Consider the following 19,491-nt stretch of genomic DNA (forward strand, 5'->3'; position numbering starts at 1 on the left):
ATTCTGTGATTCTATATGGAAAAGTTGGAGCACTAGCTAGTCTGTTTTGGAGCCCAGACTCCCCTGTGTCTTTAAGGAGTCGTCTGAATCCTTGGTCAACACAATTTCAACTACCTCTACCCCTACCTCCATCCCCAGCAAAGGCTTGAAGACCACACACCACACACACACACACACACACACACACACACACACACACGGCCCTTCTGTGTGCCTACATCTCTATGTCCTGTATGTGATTGTGTGAGAGAGATTTCTGTATTTTAGTTCTTGGTGGGTCCGAGAAGGAGGCAGGGGAAAGCGTGAGCTAGCCCTGTTGCTGACGCTGTTTTGGCTCCCTCCCCAGCCGAGCAAGCCCAGGACGCCTCCCCCGGGAAATGACCGGGGAGGATAAGATCATGCTTGGAATGGTCCGAACTGGTCCCCGGCACACCCCCGACGGGCGAGCTCTAACTCCCCAGACCTCGGCGGCTGCCTACGACAGATGCCAATCACCGGCTGACTCGGCTCAGGGCGGTGAGCTGAGGAAATCCGAGCGGGGCAAGGGAGCGGAAAACCTCTTCCAGTAGTCGGTGCGCCAAACTACCTCTGAATGCCCATGTGTGACCTTGTGCCCAAGAACGCCGGCTCCTCCGCCAGCCCCTGAAGGAAGCGGAGCCCACCCCGACAACTTCCCAGGGGCTGAAAGCTGTTGACTGTTTCGAAAGGAATATTGTTTGCAAGACACAAGGTGTCTTGAGAGTGAGCAGCCTCGGGACGCATGCGCAAGTCCTTTCCGGAATTATTGCTGTGCCTTGGACTAAGTTGCATCCCTTGAATCTTCACAGAAAAGAGAATTCTTTCATCAGAGTTAGGGATGTGGACAGTTCCAAATCGGGAGTGCCTGGGGATTCTGTCTTTCCCTATGATGATAGCTATGGTCTGTTGTGCACAAAGGTGAGCCGCTTGTTCTCGTGTGTGTGTGTGTTTGTGTGTGTGTGTGTGTGTGTGTGTGTGTGTGTTTCTGGTGTTTGGGGGGAAAAAAAGAACAAACGCCTGTGTGGATTTAAACATCTTGTGGTGGGGGCTTAGGTGTGCGGATCGAGCTTTCTGTCAGATTGCAGTTTCGATGTTGATTCTAAAACCCACCCGTACTTCTTCCCTTCAGCGCTAATGAGCCCAGCAACATGTCATACGTGAAAGAGACAGTGGATAGATTGCTTAAAGGATATGACATTCGCTTGAGGCCAGACTTTGGAGGTAATTCTCAATATTTTTTCAACCTGTAACCCCAATGTATCGCTCGTGTTTTGCCAAAGGTAAACGTCAGTTAAAATGCAAATCATTTTCATGAGTGTGCACTATCTAGCGTGCTCTATCGTTACACACAGGAACATACCCGTATATCCTGCTACTCACAAGCTCAGGTAAATGAATCCGAGCAGCCGACACACTGAAACCCACACACATACAAACACACGACCTGCATGCTTAATGCCGCACACGTGTACCCCGAGCTATTTTTTTTTTTTTTTACACAGGAATAGGGTAAGGGCGGAATCCTTAAAGATGTCAAAATGTCACCTACTAGAATCCAACCGACCCTTTCTTTCTTCCCCTTCCCCCTCCGCCCCGTACGTTTGCTTTTCTTCCCCTCTTCACACAACCCCAGCCATATGGGACAAGATGAACAATATCACAAAAACTCATTATCCCCTTTCAGGCCCTCCTGTTGATGTGGGGATGAGGATAGATGTCGCCAGCATAGATATGGTTTCGGAAGTCAACATGGTGAGTACACTTTGTGAATTTTCAAATCGGTGAGAATAATGGGCAGCTCGGAAACTGACCCGTTCTTCGTCCCTTCACCGCATTTCAGGGGTTTCCATATGTTTTCTTTTAGACATAAGACCTTCCTCCTCCCCACCTCCCATCCCCCATCTTGCTTTGTATTTTAGAGACAGTCTGCTGCGGTTTTCCAGATTAAAGGTGTTCGGTACTGTTTAGAGAAGGGCTGTTGATAGTTGCCCTGCTGGATCGTATTTGGGCGGAGTCTAAGTGTAACTTTACCTCTGTTTCCATTCCCCTTTCCATAAAGAAGGGCGCCATCTGCAGCCTATTGGGGGGAGGGGGTCCCCTGCCTTTTAAGTACCTTGGACAGAGGTCTACCTACAACTTCCCTTAATACTACAACCTTTGCTCATACTATAGCGAATACAAGTGATTGGAGCTATTTCTCTGATTCTAGAGGTTCTGGATCAGATTATTGTGAAACTGCCCCCCCCCACTTTTTAATCTCCATACCTTCCTTCTCACCCCATGGTCTCTAAACCAGACACTAAATTTAGCTGGTTATTTGAAAAGCTGGCTTCCAGAGGTTTTTCGGTCTGAGAGTCTTGATGAACTTGAATGGTTTCCTAGTGATGGCAGATGGACAAGATATTACCACAAAAATAGTCCTGGTTTAGGTTTAAACAGGAACGTGATGGGTATGGTCAATGTTTTCATTTACTTCTAAAGTCTGTGTATTCGGCAGAAAGCTGATGACTAAAGAGAAGCTTGTTTTATTAGAACAGCATGTTCTCTTTATTTCGAGAAGGTCAGTTCTCCTTTGGTTTTCCTGGAGGTGTTAAAAATTGGATTGCAAACATTGTTTTTTTACTTTCACTGCTGCCTGTAGCCAGCAGCAGGCATAGGACTTTTCCATGGCTAGACTGCCTAACTGTTGCTTCTTGCAAGACAGAAAAAGCCTGTTGCTTTTCCAGGGACAAACCAATGAAAGCTTCGAATAGGCAAATTGCCATGTTTGAACTTGAAACAAATCTTTGTGCCAAATAGAGTACTTAGTTACAGCAAAAATAAACACAAACTGGAAGAGTTGAGTAACTACTTATGGGATCTCTATATTATAAGCATGAAGGCAAAATTCCTTTTTCTTAATTGACATCTTTAAGTTTATTAAAGTGTTTTCTTTTTGTTGAGCATGTATATAATAAAAAGTGCTTATTGATGTGTTTTAATGTGATCCTATTAAATCATGTCATCATTAAACTATTAAATATTGTTATTGTTATTAAATGGTCCTTATACCCAAATAAGAAATTTTAACTAATTTTTAAGTATTGACTTATATTTGATGTTTTTCTTATAAACAATCATATCTATTATCAATAGGCAGGTCATCACATGATCATATCTGCTTTTTTCTGGGCAAGGTAATTTGAAAAAAAAGTTGCATTAATGTTTTTATATTTTATACTAGTCAATGAAAAACGATTGAGTAACATACAAATTCGGTCTACCTACTGCTAATAAACTGGACTATTTGGCTTAAAGGAAATCAGTTGTTTAGCTTCATGTAAATAATACAACTAGTTCATGGGAAATTTTTAAACTTTTAAATCCCTCTTTTGTCATCATATAAATAATTTTAACTATAAAATATTTATAAAGTTAAAGTGGGGAGAAATCTCATTTGACTCTTCCATTATGGAAAGCAAAAATATACTATCTTCTACAGGTTATTTTAAGTAAATTGTTTGATGGCTGTCTCCACAATCTCACATACACATTCACAGAGGCACAGCCCTATTTCAGTTTTTTTTTTTTTCATGATCAGTTTTTCATCACAACTTCAGTGGCAAAGTAGTCAAATTAGTTCTTTGAAATTTTTAAAAATAATTCAGCAAAAAAGTTACATTTATTTGAGTGTAAATATCATTATAAATAGATTGTTTATTCAGGACACAGACATTTTGGAGAAAGGAAATAAAAATTCAAGATAATATAAAAACTTTATTTCATCTGTATCATTTCTTATGAGTGACTTACTAGAAAAAGCACTGCAGTGGTAATGCTGGGTTCTACTTTTGATTTTGTTGATGTGAACTTGAGCAAGTTGTTTCTTTGAGGGGTGTTAGTTTCTTCATCTGTAAAATGAGTAGGTTGGACCTCATGATCCCAAAGGTTTAGTTCTACATCATGGTTCTATGCGAAGTTGAGTAAGAATTAACAGATTGATTTGAGTTTCACCTCTTGCTTCATCCTTTTCTTTCTATAAGGTTGAATTGCTAATTAAGAGCATATGTGTTGCTTGAGGTCAAAGGCAGCAAGGTGAAGTTTCAGAATCAAAAGTTCTAGATAAACATGATTTGAGTGTTTACTACTAGATTTGTTACTGGCTAACTGAGAGTTACTTACAAAATACATTGCCTTACATAAAATGTTCCTTATCACCCCCACTGTATTCCTTCAAAACTCAGGTTAAGGGCAAGAACTTGCTATGTAATATGCATATATTACATATGTATATACATACATGTGTACATGCACGTGTGCATGCATACTGAAGTATCAATGGCATAATGAGTAGAAAACTGGACTTGGAGTCAGAAATACCTTGAGTTCTTTCTCTGATATATCTTGGCTGAATAATCTTGGACAATTAATTGAACCTCTACTCAGTGAATGAGACACCTTTCTAAGACTATATAAAGCAGAGAAGACCCTGTCTATTTTAGTAGAGGAAGTTCTTCATCTGGGAGTTTCATAGATCAATGAAATCATAGGTCCAGTCTTTCTCCCTATATAGTTATTTCTCAATATACTTATTATTCTCTCAATAGAAAGTGAGATGTTTGAAGACAGAGACTGCTTTATTTCTGCCTGGTACATAATACACACTAACTAAATAGACATTGAATGAATGAATGTACAATAGCATTTTTTTCCTTTCTATTGTAATCACATTCAACACCATACAGTATTTGTGGTAGCTAAAAAACATTAATTTTTTTTACTTAGATTGGAAAAGTTCTATAAAACAACCAAAAACTAAATTCAAAATCAGAAAGAAAACAATGTCATTTAACTTTAAAAAGATATATTTCCTTTAAATAATTTATGAATTTGAGTATTTCCCATTTCTCTTTAGTGGGAATTTTCCACGTAAAATGGTATGATGATCACTATTTCATGTAATGTTCTAGAAAAATAGATTGTTTTAGTTTTGGTTACTTTTCTTTGATGCTATTGATGAAATATCATTATTATATTTCAACTTAATATATTACCTTTGCTAAATTTTACCTATCAAGAGCATTTTCTGTTTTTTTTGTCTTCTGAACACAAAATACTTCATTTCTTCAAATTAAAAAAAAACCACTTAGATGTAGTCAATACTGTTTTTGATGAATAAGTGCAGAAATTTCCCTAAGGAAGGAGCTGAGGATACTTGGAAATTGCATGATTAATTTTCAGTTGTCTATTTAATACAACTTCCCCTAAATTCCATATTTCTACCACCTTCCTATAGCTGCCTATCCATTTCTCTGTATAACCTGACCCTCCCCTCAAAAAGAGAAGGAAAGAAAGAAATAAAAGAAAAAATAGACAAAAGCAAATTATAGCTTCCTGAGGAGATTTTGAAGAAAATTTTTGAAGCCAAAAGAAGTGAAACACCAAAGCATTTCAACACCAAGAGATCCCAGAAAATCTGCTACTGTCCACTCCATAAGAGATAAAGATATGCACCAAGAAACCATAATGATCCGATTTATTCAAGGCTTAAATATTTCTCCAAGTAAGTGAGAGCAAAGACCAAATAATTTTAAGTGTTGCTTTCCTATCCCTCTTCTGGCAGTAGGGTAATGGGATGGGAATACAAGGTAGCTATGCCGGTGTCACATTGTGGCAAGAATGCTGACACAGAAGTTAAATGACCTACGTTCAAATCTCAGTGGGGCCAATTAGATGAATGACCTTGGGCAAGGGAGTTCTTGACTTTTCTGCTTCCATGTCTACCTTAGTAAAATGTAGTGGATGACTTAAATGACCTCATGGTTTTCTTCCAACTATAAATTTCTGATATTATGAATGAACCATTGGACTTTCTCAGACTATATTTGCTGCTTATCTCTTGTTCAATAATGAAATTAGATCTGGCCACTGCAGAAGAATACAGAATGTGTAAATTATGGTATTTAATAATGTCAAATTCCTTTAAGACCTTCCAAATGAATGTACATGTTTTTTTTTTAATCTATCTTATTGACAAGTGCTAGGATTATTTTAAGCTATTCTATCAGATTCCTATCTGGCATTCATTTAACTACTATTATTTAACTCCACTAACCTGGATTTCTCTAGGTTTAAAGTAGGGAGTGGTGGTGTAAAATTAGTTATGTGGCAATATAATAACCCAAATCAAAACAAAATCCCATTTCTATTTTGTTCATTTACTTTTACTAATTCAGTTGACTGGATTTCTGTTTAGAGATATTGTCCAAGAAGTTTTTAGTCAGATGAGTTAAATGAGTAAAACCAGTTACCCTTAGGCATCTTTAACTTGGCTGCCCCAAATGACAACTCAAAATACTATTGTTCCTATTCCTTTAAAGCAGGTTTTTTTTTTTTTGAAGCAAAGATGTAGCTGAAAAAATAATAAATGAACAACAGTCTACTTCCTCCAAAATGTATTTTGGAGCAATATCTAAGATTTTAGTTTTGTTTTCTTTTACAGTTAATTAAACAGGTAACTAAACACAACTGGGAAAAATTAATGTACTAACTGTTCACAAACAGTAGGACCTAGATTAAGAAATTTGGCTTAACAAACTAATCAATAATTCTCCTAATTGTGTCAACACTTTGGAAGTACTCAACTTTAAATGAAGTCTTTGAATCTTAACAAGTGAATAGTTCTAACAATTTATCCTGCTGCTTTACCAAACACCAGTGACTTTTCTTTCTTAAAACAGAGAATACTACACACCTTTTTTTTCTCAATTGGGAAGCTAGCAATAGCCTTATAAAGTGAATGCCTTACCCGCACTATTGCTGCCGTCAATAAATATAGCACTGAATCCTCTGAGATTACAATAGAGTGTCCTTTGTGAACAGATGAAATGGACCAACAATATTTAAATACAAGAGAAATATTAACAACTATTATAGATAGGTAGGTATTTCCTTCCAAATAACCATACTGATTCTGGTTTGCCATGACCTATTCTGGTTCACCATGACCACAATGTAGCTTTTGGAGTTTCATACTTCCTATAAAAACATCAATGGGTTTCTTTTTAGGGATTTGCAATAGAGTTTAGCCTTTTTACTCCAGGGTTTTTTTTTAAAAAGCACACAAGTCTAATATGTTAAATTCATCTTCCCTCTGGATTACCATTTGTTAGAACAATTTAGAGAAGAATGTATTTCAGTGGAAAAAATACTGATTTGTATTTTAGGGATGATCTTCAAGGTAATTCCTAGATCTAAGATTCAATAACTATGTGGTTTATTGTTGGGTCAGTAGTCAGTCAATAAGTATTATTAAGTACCTACTATGTCCAAGCATTATGCTAAGTACTGTAGTTGAAAAGACTGGATCCTCATAATGCCACTAATATTTTTGATTGGCACCCATAAGCAAATCACTTACCTTCTCTGAGTTTCTAGTGTCTCAACTGTAAAATAACAAGATGATAAGATGACTTATGAAATCACTTCTACTTCTAGATTTATGATCTTTATTAATTGCAGCTATTTGAAAATCTTTTCTATTCTCTCCATCAGATTATATGAATGATATATAAAAATTTATTGCATTTCCAAAGGATGAAAGCATTGTATCAGATTCTTAGGAATGGGGGACAGTTAGTAGCATAATGGTTAGGCAATTTCTAGTTTTCAAAAGTTTCCAGTCTAATTGACCAAGACAGACCACAAAACCTCTTCTCCTTAAATTATCTCTCAAGGGAACTAGAGCCAATAATGAGAAAGAGAAGTTACAATGTCAACAGTCTTCAAAATTCAACTTGATTGATACCTGCTTTTTCTCATCTGATGTGTCAGGACTATATTGGGAATATTTGTATTTGACAGTTTCTATCATATTTAAGTTGTCAAAACAGTTCAATTACTGTTAGAGTAACTTATTTTTCAACACACTCTGAAATAGGAGTAACATCTTATGTTTTCTCAACTTCTGAAAGACCCTAGAGGAATTACAAAATCTGGCCTTGAATCATTCCACTTGGCAGTCTCAGTGTGAAGAGGAGAAAAATTAGGTTTTTTGTTGCCTTAGTTATCTTACCACTCCATCCTTCTGACTCTATATGTTTTATTAAGTGTTTGCTATACGGCAGTGACTCTACCACCCTTGAAAACTATTTCTATAGTAGCTGCAAACTACTAGATTAGTATTCTTATATCATACCATACTGTTTCCTCTATCTATGGTATCTCTATCTATGCTAGACAGACCATGTTTAAAGCAATACTTCAGCCCTGAAATACCGGAAATATTCATGAATTTCAGATTGTCAGATTGATGAAAATCCCTTTTCCCATCCAACCCCCACCATTAACAAAAAAAGAAGCTTTAAAGAAAGAGTTGCTGAGCTATTTGTTTTTAGCATGACATTAATTTGCTGGTATGATTTTATGAAGTGTTTTTGAGTACAGTTGTCAGCAATGTCACCCACTCTTATTCCCCCAGCTCATCTGTGCTGGACTATTAATCTCATTTATTCCTTTAGACCTGTCTCTTAGGGTGTGGCTTTGCTTTCTAGATTAACTCCTGCCTTCTAGAAAACTGGAAAACAATGGAGAGAAGCAAAGTCATTGTCTTTGATATCAGCCTGTATTCTCATATCCCAATCAGAATGTTGACTTATGGAAGGGTAGGAGATGGGGAATGGAGAGGGACAGGGAAGTAGGGAAAATAGATAAGAAAATGAGAGACAGAGAGAGAGAGAGAGAGAGAGAGAGAGAGAGAGAGAGAGAGAGAGAGAGAGAGAGAGAGAGAGGAGACAGATGGAGAGAAGAGAGAGAAAAGGGGAGAGGAAGAGACAGAGAAAAAGAGAGGAGGGGAAGAAGGGGTGAGGAGAGAGAGAGAGAGGAAAAGAAGGAAAGAGAGAAAGAGAGAGAGAGATCAGTCCAGAAGAGGTTCTCTCTCTTATGTCCTGAGAAGTAAAAGTAAATAAATGCTTTTCATTTCAGCTATGAGCCACAGACAGACAGACAACTGATCTGTCAGCAAATATTGAGTGAAATTGTAAATCTCACTTCTTAAGTACATCTTTATAGCAGCTCCCCAATTCATTTCAGCAAGAATACATATAGATTAGTAACAGAATGGCTAAACAGGTTTATCATACCTAAAAGACAAAGTAATGAAGAGACAGAGAGACACTGAGAAAGACAGAAAGACACAGAAAAAAAGTTTTGGAAAACAGTTGAATGTACTTATTCCAGAGAGAGATGGTAGAAAAGGGAAGGGGGGTGGGGAGGGAGAAATCACTGTCATGTGGATATCAAATCCAGAGTGCTGCTGCAGTAGCCCAGTATCTGTTGCAATACACTTAGCGCACATTCTGTTCAGATGGCTCCAGATCTGGAATCCAGTGCTGAATATTTCATAGCTGGCACTGCATCCCCTGCAGCCTCAAGCTCTACAAGTTCCAGCTCTGCCGTTTGCTGGAGTTGTTTCCAGCCTGCTATTGATTCTGAGCACTGCTTCTCTCCAGACACGTTCCCTCTTTAAGCTTTCATAGTATTCAGAATGCTTTAGTCTGGTATGGCATTTCTGTGAATCAAATCAAACCTCCCAGTTCCTAGTATATGGCAAAACCCCTTGAGGTGTAGAGAGGGACAAAAATGCTGCTAGGCCACTGCCTAAAAACCACCAGATAGTCATGTCCTACATCTGGATCTCTTTCACCCAGGCAGTGATTGGCCAATAAATTTCACAAATAATTTTAAAGGGCCTAATGTGTGGAGAGAATACAGTACCAGAGATGTATAGTTTAAATAAGCAACTATTCCACAGTTCTTACATTGAAAGAACTCAAAATCTATAGCCAACTGGAGATAGTCCCATATTTCCTTGGTATGTGAAGATGTATATGTGAGTGTGTATTCAATCAAACAACAGTATTGCAATTACCCCTCGAGATGTGAGAATGCTTGTTTTACTTTGCAGAAATCTTGTCATTGACAATGCCAGGAACTTATTCCCAGAATTTTTTCTCAACATTTTAGGTTTCTTCTCTACCCTATTGGGAGTTATTTCTAGGATCTAAGAATTAAATATTGTCTATAAAGAAAGCAAATGGTCTTAACCATTTGTTGATACTACAGCTTTTAATTAACATTTGGGGAAAAGGCCAATGTACATTTAGACAAGACTTTAAAATAATTTTATTTGGGGGATATGAAGGTGGGAAATAGACCCAAGCAAAATGGTGATATAAAGTGTCCATTCAATGATTCCTTTTAACAAGTTAAGCAAGACATTGTGTTGGAAAAGACAAAACAAAACAAAACAAAAAGAAACAGTCTCTGTTCTAAAGGCGCTTATACTTTAGTTGGGTGAGACAATATTTTCACAAATAAATATAGTACTTCCAAAACTTCAGCGAATCTGTGATCTCATCGGCATGGATATTCCCTTCAATGATACAGCTCACAATTAACCCAAGTCTGCCCATCTTGTGTGCTTTTGACTGTGTCTTCACAAAAGACTCATATAAAAGGTCCACTCAATTATACTCCAGATAGGATTTGTTGGTATTCAACAAGTGGGTGTTCCATCAGTTAGTTGTCCCTCAATCTTGCTAAGCACATAGTCCATTTTCTTCTCTACCTCCAGTCACATATTTTTCTGACTCTATCCTTTGCACTGTTTCTCCAACACAGTTCATCATTTGTAATGGAATTTAATTGAACTTGCTTATATCCTACACATATAAAAAAATTCTAGATAATTTGAGCCTTTATTTCTTTTTTTAATTGTTTATTTTAAACATTCATTTTTAAAAAATGAGTTCCAAATTTGTCCCTCTTGCCTCTCTTCCATCCATTGAGAAGGGAAAAGTGTATATAATGTCAATTATACATGTGAAGTCATATATAACATATTCCATATGGAAATAAAATAAAAAGCAAGAAACATAAAGTGAAAAAAAATTGCTTTAATCTGTACTCCAGGTTCACCAGTGTGCTCTCTGAAGGTGGATAACATTTCTCATTATGGTCTTTCCAATTGTTTAAATCTTATTTCTAATAATGAAATGAAAAGATTTCCAAAGAATCCCAAGCTTCCTGACTTCCAAAATGAATTCAACCAAATAGGTAATGAGTTCTAACTGTTTCAGTGATGGTAGGACAAGAGGGAAGGTGGGGTCAAGTGGATGATGGAGTTCATTCCATTAACATTAACATAACTCCATACATGATGAACATATTTGTGAACCCCTTGAGAATATATATATATGAGTTATTTGTTCTGCTGTGGTCTTTTTAAAGCATGGATCTGATGTCCTGTTATTCCCACTCAACCAACTCTGATGACTTTCTGTTATCTCCAGAATCAAACATAAAATCCTCTAACTATTAAAACTTTTACTAGTCCTCCCCCATCTCTCCTGTCTTCTTCTACCCTCTGCCCTTCCTTATAACCCAGGATGAAATTACCTTGGATTTCTTGCTATTCCTACACAAGACATTCTCCATATTTTCATCAACTGTTTCTATGCCAAGAATGTTTTCTCTCTGCATCTCCTGGTTTCCATGGCTTCCTTCTAGTCTCAACTCCAATCTTACTTCTGCCATCCCACCCTGTCCATGACAGTGTCTTCTCCTCCGAGACAGTACAAGAGTGAATGGGAAAGACATAGTTGTTTGCATATTATCTCTTCCACGAGACTTGAGCAACTTGAAGGCAGAGACAGTCTTTGCATTTCTTTGCATTGCCGGTACTTACTATGTACTTATTAATTAATCAAACATAACTAGCTTGACTTGACTATTGTAGTTGTAATTTTTTAAGTTGCTTAGGTAGGAAAACTAGAAATGGCAAATACACACTTGCATAGCATCTGTTCTTTCCTCACAGTCCTAGGAAGTGACTCAGAGTCCCTTTGGAACACTAGGCTCCCATGTGAAGTCACATGAAAGCACTGGGAGTTCTTGTAGAAAATGTATTTGTTGAGAAAATCAAACTGGGTGTAACAGAACTGGCAAGGGAGAGCAACAGCCTGCCCTGGGAAATGAGGCATACCTGCAAGAAGATTAAAAAGTGACTCCCAAGAGCTTTTCAAAGAACTGAGATATTTGAATGGTATACACGAGATTGATGTAAAATAGTTATTTCCATAAAGCCAGGCTCTCTATTTGATATTCTCCTTATCCTAGGAAATTTCCTTTAAGCAAAATGTAATTCAAAGGAAAGGAAAGAGAGCCCTATTTGTACAACCCCAACTGTCTGTAATATCCCATTATTGGTTGGGGGAGAAGGCGATTATGTCCCAGACACCATGCTAAACAGTTCACAAAATCTCTTTGATCCTTACAACAACCCTGTGATCAGACAGAGAAGCAGTGACTTGCCCACAGTAACAGTGAGTTACACAGTTAGTAAATTGTGAAGACCAAGGTAGCACTCTGGATACCTTAGAATCAGCCAAAGTCAGGATAAGCAAAAGTCCTTGGTCTTTATTCTTGTTCTTTGGGGATAGAAGTGAAGGGAATGGACACAGGAATTTCTACACCTCTCGTCTTTGTCTCCTGCCCAAAAGTAACTCTGGCTTGTCTTACTCCATCCTCTAATCCCTTCTACAATTCTCTGTATATATCAATTATTGAGCCAGCACAGAATAGTGGGAAGGGCCATTTTCCAAGTATATGCTAATAAAATATTGTCCAATAGGTAATTAGCCTTGAGTGCTTGGTTGTCCAAGTGCACCTACTCAAGAGTTTCAGCCTTTTACAGTAAGTGTCTGAGGCTGAAGATGAACTCATGTCCTCTCAGAGCCTTCCTGCCCAATTCTCTACCTAGTGTAAAGAGTAGGCAGATGAGTAATTTGATCAAAAGCTTTGAATAAGAGGATCATTGACACTTGACATTTTATATACTTCTTTTTCATCTCTATTCTTGAAGAAGAGGGGTAATACATTCTATTTCATTAAACAAATATTTTTAAGCACCTGCTCTGTATCAGGCACAGTGTTAGTTTGTATCAGGAAAAAAGATAAAAAGAGTATAGAGAGTCATTCCATCTCTGTGGGCCTCAGTTTCTCTATCTGTAAAATTAAAACACCAGCTTAACTTATTTTTTTATCCCAGATTCATTTGGCAGTCTCATGTAGCCTAAATACTTTTTCTTAGAGTAAGATTTTTAAATAATTGAAGTAACTTGCAATTAGAGGTAAGTGAACATAAAGATTTAACCTCTTTCACCATCAGTTCCAAAGAACTCTTGAAGCTGAAGTTCTATGAATTCAAGATTAAGAATCTTTGATCTATTCAGCATTGTATCCATGGTGCCATGAAAAAAGTTCTATCTTCAAGGAGTTTACATTCTACTAAGGAGGAATATTATGAATAAAGATAAGTAATTATATAACATTTGCAAAATAAATACAAATCAACTTAAAGAGAGATGAAAGAGCATAAACAAATAAAGGAATCAGGAAAGAATTTCCATTAGGAAATGACACCAGAGCTAAGATTAGAAAAGAAAGAGGTGTTCCAAGAGGAGAAGTTGAAGAGGAAGCGTATTCCAAACATGAGGATTGACTTGAGTAAAAGCATGGAAATGGGAGAAGGGATGGCATGAGGAAGGGAGAGAGGAAAGAAGGAAGGAAGGGAGAGAGGGAGGAAGGAAAAGAAGAAAGAAAGGAAAGAAGGAAGGAAGGAAGGAAGGAAGGAAGGAAGGAAGGAAGGAAGGAAGAAAAGAGGGGGGCAAATAAAGAGTTCTGTTTGAGATATGGTGGCTTTCTAGTGTCTTTGATACTTCCTCATGGAGATATCTAATAGAAAATTAGACATATGAAGTTGATCATTGGAGAAAGGGATATAAGGTCTAGATATGTAGATTTTGGAATCATCTAAATCAAAGCTTCTTAAACTGTAGGTTGTAACTCCATATGGGGTCATGTAATTGATTATGGGAGTTGTGGATCATTTATTATCAGTAAATATTGAGTTGATATAGTTATTTTATATATCCATGTACCTGGAGCTGAGTAAAAATTTCTCAGGCAAAAAAGAGTTGTGAATGGAAAAATTTTAAGAAGCTCTGATCTACAAGGTCATAGTTGAACCTTGGGAATTAATGAGATCACTGAAAAAGAGTAAAAAGAGGAGGTAGCCCTAAACAATACTGATTTATATCCATATGTGAATGATTGGAATCATACAAGGGTTAATGAAAAGGACCAATTAGGAAAAGTTAGGGGGAGAACCAGGAGAGAGCAGTATCTTGAAAAACCAGTGTCAAAAACTGAGTAAAGATCAAGAAGCATAAGGACAGAGAAAAGGCCCTTTCCGATTCCACATGAAAGACTTAAATTAATGAATGAATTTAGATTGTGGAAGATAGAATCTCAACAAGTGAGTTTTCAGGATGCCTAGAATTGTAGATTTTTACAAGTCGGAAAGAGTTTAGGAAAAAGAAAAAATAATTTAAATATAAGCTTTCTTGGAATAAGGGTCTAGTGGATTAGGGTAGCACCCAAGGTTCTATCCCTAATATACTAAAGCCTCATGAATACATTTTCCATTTTTTTTAGTTTTTTGAATTAAGAGAACATGTTCTCCATTAGTCAAGGAAAAAGGCCTGGTGGTTTCCATAGGGAACAATCAATAACAGTTATTTAAAGAGGATAGATAAACTTTATATGTGTCTAATATGTATCAGAAACTTCCCTTTCATTTTTCCCAGTATTTTTTTTTCCTTTTCCCTCTACACTGACATAGCTAATCTTTTCAAAAATCTAGCTCAACAGCCTTTTCTGTTGTGGCAAGGAACAGGAAACTGAGTGGATACCCATCAGTTGAGGAATGGCTGGATAAGTTATGGTTTATGAATGTTATGGAATATTATTATTCTGTAAGAAATGACCAGCAGGATGATTTCAGAGAGGCTTGGAGAGACTGACATGAACTGAAGATGCTGAGTGAAATGAGCGGAAGCAGGAGATCACTATACACAATAACAGCAAGATAGGGTAACGATCAATTCTGATGGACGTGGCTCTTTTCAACAGTGAGATGATTCAGGCCAGTTCTGATACACTTGTGGAGAGAGCCATGTGCATCAAGAGAGAGGATTATGGGGACTGAATGTGGATCATAATGTAGTATTTTCACCTTTTTGTTGTAGTTTGTTTGCTTTTTGTTTTTTTTCTCTTTTTTTTACTTTATGATCTGATTTTTCTTGTGCATCATGATATTTATAGAAATATGTATAGAAGAAGAGAATATGTTTAACATATATTGGATTATTCTATAGGAGGAGGTGGAGGGGAAGAGAGAGAAAAAATTTGCAACACAAGGTTTTGCAAGGGTGAATATTGAAAACTATCTAAGCATATATTTTCAAAATAAAAAGCTAAAAAAAAAGAATTTAGCTCAAAACATTTCTTTGAAGACTAGTCATCACTATCATTGGTCAGATTTAGAGAGAGAGAGAGTAGATGAGACAAGCAAACAAAATCTGGGACAATGATAAAGAATATAAATTATTTTTTTCTCTCAATACACAGTTGATCATGCACATATACAACATACACATCGAGATGCACTGATAAAATTCCTTGAAATTTGAATAAAAGCATTTGCAAAGTTCTATATAGCTCCTGGCCTACTAAATAATAAGGTTAGTAATATAACTCACAGAATCATTTAATAATAGTAATAATTTATCAACATGTTAAAATGTGTTAGCAAGAATATCTTTTAAAAATCTTAATTCATAAATTAGCAGTTTCTCCATCAGTTCTAACTCACACTTCCATCTGTAATTTTCCTTTGCTTTTATGGTGATCACGAATCATGAGCTGTTACCATAGGAACAGATTCATCATATAAAGTAGTCAGCCTAATAGACACAAAACCAATACATGACAAACATTAATATACAGAGTCTTGACTTTCCATTTATTTTGAAAAGTAAACATACTGCTCTTCAGTTTAACCTTTTTCACCTGTGTTCTATGGAATATCAGCTTTATTAAAAGTACTTAATAGCATATTTAACAGCTATTTGATGAAAAGGTAAATTATATTTTAAGAAATATATCTTCTTGCCTGTCTTTTGGAATTTTTAAATTTCAGAATCAATTTATTTTCTTCCCTTCCTCTTACCATGGTGGGAGAGGAGAGTAAAAATCTTAACAAATATGCATAGTAAAGCAAAACAAATTCTGATATTGATTGTATCCAAAAGCATGTGTCATTTTTTTTTTATTATGAATCTAGCACCTCTCTGTCTGGAAGTGAATAGCACACACATCATCATCAATTCCATGGGACACTAGTTTTTGCATTGATCATAATTGTTAAATCCTTCAACATGGTTACTTTTACAATACTGTCTGCATTGTATAAATTTTTGTCCGGATATTACATTGGTTAATTTAAGCCTTCCTGGGCTGATTTCTCCCAAATCATCCCTTTTGTGGTTTTTTAAAAGCAAAACAATCATATTACACACACACACACACACACACACACACACACACACACACACACATACATATATATATAATATACCATATACTTGCAATGTTATGTATACTATATTATATATGCAATCATTTGTTCATTTTCCTAATTGTTTGATATCAGCCACTTAATTTCTAGTTATTTGCCACTAAAAATAAAAAAAAGAGTTGTTCAAAATATTTTTTGTACATGTGGATATGTTTCCTCTTTCTTTGATATCTTTGTAGTATTAAACCCAACAGTGGTATAACTGGGTAGAAGGGAATGTAGTTTACTAACATTAGGGCCATAGTTCCCAGTTGTTTTCTAGAATGACTGTATCAGTTCATACACCTTCACAATAGTGCTGTTTCCCACAGTCCCTCCAGCATTTGTCATTTTCACTTTTCATCAACTTTTCAGTTTCAAATATAGGTGTTAGGTAAAACCATAGAATTGATATAATTTACATTTTTCCAATAATTAGCAATTATTAGCAATCATAAGGTTACCGATAGCTTTGATATCTTCCTTTAAAAGAAAATAATTGTTACTATCCTTTGACCACTTATCAATTGGTGACTGGATCTCACAATATTTTAAAAGTTTGCTGAAGGATGGTAACTCCTAAGCAAAATAAAATAGTAATCAGGGAATCAAAATAGACCTTGTTTAGTAGGTTACACTGTTCAGGTGAGCCTTGAAGGAAATGGTAGGAGACTCATGATATTTTGTTCTATTAAATCAACTATATGTGATTGACAGAAAAAGGAATCATGGCATCAAGTATAGATAGCAAGCTTCAGAATCTGGAATATCCATGTTCAAGTTAGGTCTTTAATTAATATCTATATGACCTTCAACAGGTCATATAACCTCTCAGTTCCCTGGGAAGTACTGTAAAACAGAAACTTTAAGAATAAATTCCAACCTAGTGGTATTGGAGATTTCTTCATTGAAATTTTCTGAGAAACTTTTTCAGCTTTCTGAGAATTTTGAGAATTTCTGCAGTTTCTGAAGCGGTCCAGTCCAACAAACTGGCTCTTCCCTTCCCATACCCCTGTCAAGAAAGCCTAAGATGATGCATGTAGTTTCTTGCCATAATTATTTCACAGACACAATAGGAAACCAATGGTTGTGGTAATTATTGATATTCATCTGGTCACCATTTTTTTTTGCTTTCATTTTTTTAATTAATTTTAGGTCAGAGATTGCCCACACCACCCCACCCCTAGTCCAAAGATTAGATACCCTCTCATCCTTTAAATATAGTAAGAACAGATCCTTCATTCTTCTCCAAATTTTTTCCCCTCCAGCACTATCTCTGTTTATTTGTTGTGGTCCATCTGTTCATCTCATATTCATTTTCTTTTGTGTCATTTCTACTTCCTCAATAAGTATATCCATGAATGGAACTTTAGAATTCTATACCATACTATATCATTCTTGATGAAGAAATAATTTTTTTACTAAAAAAAACTTTACAGATCTCTTCTAATTTTTATGACCTATTTATTATTATTCACCATCAAATGACAATCCTAAATTGGGATAACTGCTTTTAGGGGTCTCTTGTTTTTTAAAGCTTGTTTTTCCTTCCACTGCTTCTTACTGTTTTAGATGAAGAAGCTACTCATGATCTACTATCCTAATATGTAAGCTTTTAGATGAGATTTTATATTCTAAATTATATTGTCTTTGATTAACATCTCTGCACTTGGTAAAGAGATCATCCACTAAGGTGATTCTTTTGGTCTCAATATAATAATTTACTTACATAAATTAAACATCTTTAAGAATGGTTTAATCTGTGTAAAAGTCCATTCTTCTATCCATTTTCCATTATTTTCATCAGCAATTGATTCAAATATATAAAGCAGGAATTGTTTCATCTGAGTACAATATCATATTTTTACTTTTATTATTCCCTTTATTATTATTATTTCTTATATTGTCACATTTTAACAAATCACTATTCTAACATACATAGCAGATTTGAGAATAATTTCCACATCAGTAATGAATAAGTTAAAATACCAAATTTATTTTTTATTGTGTTCTTTAGTATTCGACATGTCTAACATCTCATGATCCTTGCTCCAGAAGCTTCCAGTTTCTATATATTCTACTATCCTGAAAGTTCTCTCTTTCTTACTCCTGAACCATAATTTTCAACATATATTTTATGTCATCCTCATCTATGACTAATTTATAATCAGGTCATTGGTTATCAAAGAATAAATTAATATGATTTGAAATTTTTGTCAAGTTTGTGCATGAACTAGAAGCATTTTTATGGTGATGGTTTGCTTTTTTTGATATCATGAGAACCATAATACAAGATAAACAAAAATTTCAGGAAATGACATCTTTATTGCCTCACCAATTCCACCAATGTCTTTAGTTGTTTCTCCATGAAGAATCTGAATTTCATGCATCCAAATCAGCTTCAGTATTATTGTGACTACTAGTTGCATTTAGAGGAAGAGATGAATATCAAGATGAATACAATAGAGTTCCATGATGAATATAATATACTTCTGTCATTAATATGTCTATTAGAAGAAGAACCTGGTTTAGAATTTCACATTTAAGATGACAAAAGCAAAATTAATATTTATGTTTATAACATTTATAAATTAAAACTGTAATTCTTAACATCCTCTATCCCTTTTTTCCCACTCCTCTTCAATTTTAATTAATAAAATATAAAGAAGCAAAACCAGACAGAAGCCGTTTTATATTTTCCTTTGTTTCATGACTTGCCATGGCCAAAGAATTTATCAGCAAGTGGCCAGACTGCGGATAATGGGTCTTTCCATATTAGCTATGCTGGTTCTCATTATAAAGGAACAGTCTGTCACTGGGACTATATTTGAAGCATTTCCAGCATTGAGGAATCTTCTGCCAGAGCTTCTGCTCTACTGGCATATCTTTCAAGATATCAGGGTCACCTTTTCAAAATGCAGCATCAAAAAAGAACTTTGTGAAGGGGTTTATTATTTTTATAGTGTAAAAATTGA

The 19,491-nt window shown here is 35.8% G+C and overlaps 1 protein-coding gene across 1 annotated transcript in view; it reads left to right on the forward strand.

Annotated features, from left to right (window-relative positions):
* Window positions 1-314: 314 nt before the first annotated feature.
* GABRB1 (gamma-aminobutyric acid type A receptor subunit beta1) overlaps window positions 315-19,491 on the forward strand; it is a 425,588-nt gene continuing 406,411 nt past the window's right edge. Inside the window, exons 1-3 of the mRNA XM_051965722.1 lie at window positions 315-936; window positions 1,148-1,239; window positions 1,703-1,770. Coding sequence (XP_051821682.1) covers window positions 857-936; window positions 1,148-1,239; window positions 1,703-1,770 — 240 coding nt within the window. The 5' untranslated portion in view covers window positions 315-856. The remainder of the gene's footprint in view (window positions 937-1,147; window positions 1,240-1,702; window positions 1,771-19,491) is intronic.

This window comes from Antechinus flavipes, chromosome 6, assembly GCF_016432865.1.
Source record: "Antechinus flavipes isolate AdamAnt ecotype Samford, QLD, Australia chromosome 6, AdamAnt_v2, whole genome shotgun sequence".
NCBI lineage: Eukaryota > Metazoa > Chordata > Mammalia > Dasyuromorphia > Dasyuridae > Antechinus > Antechinus flavipes.